Below are 5,255 nucleotides of genomic sequence, written 5' to 3' on the forward strand. Positions count from 1 at the left end.
TGAGAAGAAGAAGCGTGAGATGTGATTCTTGGTGAATGACAGCCTGTGTGTTTTGGCTTGAATGAGTTTTCTTTGATCACTGGTCTAAATTGTGGATCATATCGCAGCTGAACTAGAGAGGAAAGGATATTTAAGAAAGGGGCAGGATTCTGCGCAAAAGTTTGTCGCAATAAAAAGATTTCTGCAGAAAAGCTATTGGCGGTGGTAAGAGGGCCTAGGCTGCCAAAGAGGAAAAGCTGAAATGTTGTCTTGTGTGGTTTGTGCACATAATATTGCTTGCCAAAGATGTGTCAAAGGGTGTGGAGCATGACCTGATAAAAATGGCAGACGATTTGGAGTTCTTCAAGAGCTATCCTTGGGGAAAGGAATCATTTGAATTCACTCTGGACTACTTGAAGAACAAGGTAGACATTCCCAAGTACCACCAAGTGCACGCGGAGAAAAGGGTTGCTTACTTTTAACTGTTTTAAGTTTTAATAAACAATTTATGACAACAAGAGTAATTTGATATTTGGGTTCTAACAAACAATTAATTTGTGTGTGGTGGATGTTAACAAACAATTTTATTGCTTACTTTTAACTATTTTAAGTTTTAACAAACAATTTATGACAACTGTGTTGTTGCCTTGTGAATTTGGACGGGAAAATATTTGTAAGTGGTAATTTATGACAAGGTTGGAGCATTGTGACATTTGTATCTAACTGTGGTGTTGCTCTGTGGATTTGAATGTGATTTTGTTTATTATAGACTTGAGTTAATTTTTATGATTATCGACTGTGAGTCAATGATTATTATTATAGACTATGAATAAGATTTATACGCAAACTCATATAAATAAAATTTGCTTCATATTATTAATAATACTTCATACATACCCCCAAAATGAAAGACCCAATCCCACTGCAGAACCATTACACATTTCCAAATAGCAAACATAACATTCCTAACGAAGCACACAACAATTGATCCCTCTGTTCTCCAGCCACCATCAACTTCTGTTTTAGTTCATCCCTCTCTATTTCGGTGTCTCTCAGCTGAACTATCAAGTGATCTCTCTGTTTCTTTAGCTTCGCTGAGCCTTTGCTGCATTTCAAACTTGGGTATAAATCTTGATTGTGCTGAGTTAGATCATCCTGGGCTATTTTGAGATTTCTTTGCTACTCTATCAGGATGAGGTTCAATAAACCTGAAACAGTCGCAGCCACCAACTTCCTAAACAAAATGCCAATCAATTAGAGGCTTTTTTAGTGAAACAACGTAAAAAAAATGCCTTAGGAACTAGAAACTCACAGCTCCAACTGCACAAGTAAAGAATCTGCGACCTGGATTCTTTGGGGTGCGTGATGTCCTCAAGACAGCGTCGTCACCGCAGAAACATTTGTCAGGTTTATTTGGTTGAGATGTTTCGGATAGCTGAGACATTTTGTGACTTTGATGAAAGAATTTGATGAAGAGAAGAGACAATGGAGGAGTTTTGGCATTTTGGATCTGTTTTATACGTGGAGGAAGCTAAATGTTACCGTTGTAAGTTTAAAATTATGATTTTATTACCGTTGTAAAAACATCCGTCAGTCGAAATAAGGCTAAGTCGAAATATCCATAAGCTTTAGTCTATGACAGACCAAGTTGGTCGATTAATCACCAAACAAATACCTGATCTATAAAGTATATAATGGATTGCATTGTTGGTCAATACTCTACTGGTAGTGATATTAACATAAATTAATAAAAAAAACTTGATGCTAATTAAACAATATAGTAACACTTTAATACATCATATGAGAGTCTCCATCCATTATACACATGATTTAAAGATGTTTGTTGAGTGGAGTAATAACCAAACAAATATCGTATCTATAATATCCACGATTTATGGTCTATTAAAGACCTCTATGTCGATGATCGATTATAGACCACATAAATAAATGAGACTATTTTGGAATGAGAAGCCTGGTGAATGGGCACAAGTTTAAAGCTCGTAAAAATAATTAAAAATAAAAAATAAAAAAATGTCAAACCCCAAACTCAAAAAGGAAAAAAAAATCCCAAACTGCGTAAATCTAAGGGAGAGTGGATAGTCTATCATAGACCTAGCTTTGAGAGTGGATAGGTCTATCATATAATGGTTGTCCTTGGAACAAGGTTGTGCTTTGAGAACATTAGCTTATTGTCAGACTTATTGGATAGTAGTGTTATGATTACCATTAGTTGTTCTAAAAGCTCTTTCGATCATGTGTGTAATGGATGGGGACTCTAATAATAATAATCAAGTGTTAATATAGTGTTAAAATAGTATCAAGTATTTTTATTTATTTTATTTTATTATAGCCTTTTTAGGCAAATATTTGATGATTAAGGACCATTACTTGCTCTAAAGCTCTTTGGAATTAGTGTATAATGGATGGGGACTCTCATATGATATATTAAAGTGTTACTACATTGTGTAAATAGCATCAAGTTTTTTTATTTATTTTATTTTATTCAATTATAGATTTTTTTTGCAAATAGTGGTCCTGGTTTATATATCACTACCAGTAGAGTATAGACCAACTATGTAATCTACAACATACTATACCCTTTGGCTATTGTCAACTGATGGTCTATGATAGACCTATCCACTCTCCCTTAGATTTACGCAGTTTGGGATTTTTTTTTATTTTTGAGTTTGGGGTTTGGGGTTTGACATTTTTTTTTTATTTTTTTTAAAATTATTTTTACGAGCTTTACACTTGTGCCCATTGTTACTCCCCAAAACCCACCCTAGACGTGACCGGCATCCGACGTCATGAACAACATCGGAAGAACCTAAAAGATGCACAATGACACTTGAACCCGCCAGGTTCAATAATCACCTCCAACAGTTTATAAAATAAACTTAAACAAGTCATGATGTAAGAATAAAATCAGTGGAAGTCCTTATAATTTAAATAATTCAACCAAAACATGACAGTTTGCCCGAAAGAGTTAAACAACAACTCTTCTTCCACCCACATTCAAATGTATACTAAGGAGCTTCTAAGAATAAGGAATAAACATCTAACTCATCGGAACGCAGCCCGGAAACTAATATAAATAAATGGAATCAATAAATGGGGTGTCCCACGAACAAGCATGTGGGCTCACCAAATCAGCAGCATCAGTAAGTTCTCCTAAACGTTCTGAATGTCACGAACCTGCTCTTCTTCGTTACCTAACATACCATAAAAAATAACAATGGTATGCCTGAGTAATTCGTACTCAGTGAATGCCTCGAGGACAACAAGTGATATGAAAATAAAATGTAGTAACATATAATGAAATCAGTTCTGAGGATAGTGTGACACATTATGGAAACGATTATTCAGCTTGTTTATCTCAATGAAAGACAATTATCAAAAACATGTTATAACGTCCTTGTCAAGTTCCAACCTCCAAATATGCTATTTAAGTTGATCATGATTATTAACAACAGTTCCATTAAAAGATAGGAATACCACACTTGCCAATACAGGCCCAAAAATTAATCATAACGAAGGGATGACCTTTGAGGTTCCCTAATCATAGCAGCGCATCACACCGGAATAGGAAATTGAACTGTGGCTATCCTTCCTCCCGAATATCTAGGCATAATCACACCCCAGGTAGCGAACCCGGAAGTGACCACTCTTCCTCCCGAATGGCTAGGTATTATCACGCCAGGATCCTTAGTGGCTACCCTTCCTCCCGAGTAGCTAGGCAAAACACAACAACCAGTTTTCATAGCGTAGAAGCCAATTCATAATTCATTTGTAATGTAGTCACATCATCAATTTTCATTAAGGTTCATCATGCCATATTGGAAGAATAAGTCATTTCAATCAATGTTTTGAAAACGTTTAACTTCTTTACGAAAAATTTCCATTTCCTAATTCGTCAATGAGAATATCATTACCAACCCTTAACCATCATTATTAAGTATTTCTTATAGAGGAAAACGTTCATAATATCATATACATATATAGGGTTTGTTACAATCTAGGTTTAATGTGGGTTTGTCCCCTCACACACATTAACCACCATCTAGACATGAATTAGAGTTCAAGAAACATGAAAAGATTATTTTTCTTTTTATTCATTAAAGATCCTTGAATGAAATTTATACTTCCAACAATAGTTTCAAAAAATGATTTTCATTCAAAATAAGTTTTCAAAGGGAGACATACCTTAATATGTTAAATGAAGTTTAACAATTCACATTTCTAATGAAGTACACCCAAAATCTTAGCTTGAATCACTTTAGAAAGAATTATGTTGCAACCGTTGTTGTGGGAGGTTGATATGAGAATACATGTTGTTCTGGGGTTTAGAGAATGGGGGAAATCTGATTTTTTGATTAAGGGACGAATTTATATAACTGGGAAATTGGACCCCCTAGGCGAGCCCCAAAGCCAGGGGTGACTTTGCTATGGCCCTCGCTTCGCGAGGCCCTACCTAGCTTTGAGCCTCGCTCAACGAGATCACCCACCAAAAAGGACTTAGTCAATTTTTCTTAAGTTTTCACTTTTGGAACCCCCCCCCCCCCCCCAACCTCGCTGAGCGAGGGTTATGGCGAGCCCCTACCTCGCTTTGGGCCTAGCTCAGCGAGCTCCCCTATCCATTTCACACTTAGCCAAAATTTTACGATTTTTGACTACTTCAACATCGCTCAGTAAATTGGTCATAACTTCTACCACAGAGCTTTGTTTAGCTCCACAGTATACCGTTAGAAAGATATTTCAAAGATATACAACTTTTATTTAGGAAGTTTTCTCAAATTCCCAACCCATTTTCACGAAACTGGCTTAGAAGTCAGACCTACTAAAATTTCGATGAGTTTGAGAACTCTTACGAACTTCACTATTTGGGTTGACTTTAAAACGATTGATTATCACCCAAATTCAACCCGAATGGATTAATATAGCTAAAATATCATTTTATTAATAGTTTTACACTTTCACACCTAACCCGAATTTATGGAGTGTTACACCCATTCACCAGGCTTCTCATTCCAAAAGAGTCCCCTTTATTTGTGTGGTCTATAATCGATCATCAACATGGAGGTCTATAATAGACCATAAATCGTGGTTATTATAGGTACGGTATTTGTTTGGTTATTACTCCACTCAAAAAACATCATTAAATCAATATAAAGTAGAAAATATAAAGAAAACAAAAATCATAACAAATGCTGATTTCATTAATATGGGCGGATTTAAAAAAAAAAAAACACCCCCCAACAAAAATAAACTAAAAAACT

The 5,255-nt window shown here is 35.5% G+C and overlaps 1 protein-coding gene across 1 annotated transcript; it reads right to left on the reverse strand.

Moving 5' to 3' along the window:
• Positions 1-912: 912 nt before the first annotated feature.
• LOC132628639 (uncharacterized) lies at positions 913-1,423 on the reverse strand. Its single transcript, XM_060344403.1, has 2 exons — positions 1,292-1,423; positions 913-1,158 (listed from the first exon to the last, which is right to left on the reverse strand). Exons 1-2 carry the CDS (start codon positions 1,421-1,423, stop codon positions 913-915), a joined length of 378 nt encoding a protein of 125 aa, XP_060200386.1.
• Positions 1,424-5,255: the final 3,832 nt, after the last annotated feature.

Source organism: Lycium barbarum, chromosome 2 (genome assembly GCF_019175385.1).
Source record: "Lycium barbarum isolate Lr01 chromosome 2, ASM1917538v2, whole genome shotgun sequence".
Lineage (NCBI taxonomy): Eukaryota > Viridiplantae > Streptophyta > Magnoliopsida > Solanales > Solanaceae > Lycium > Lycium barbarum.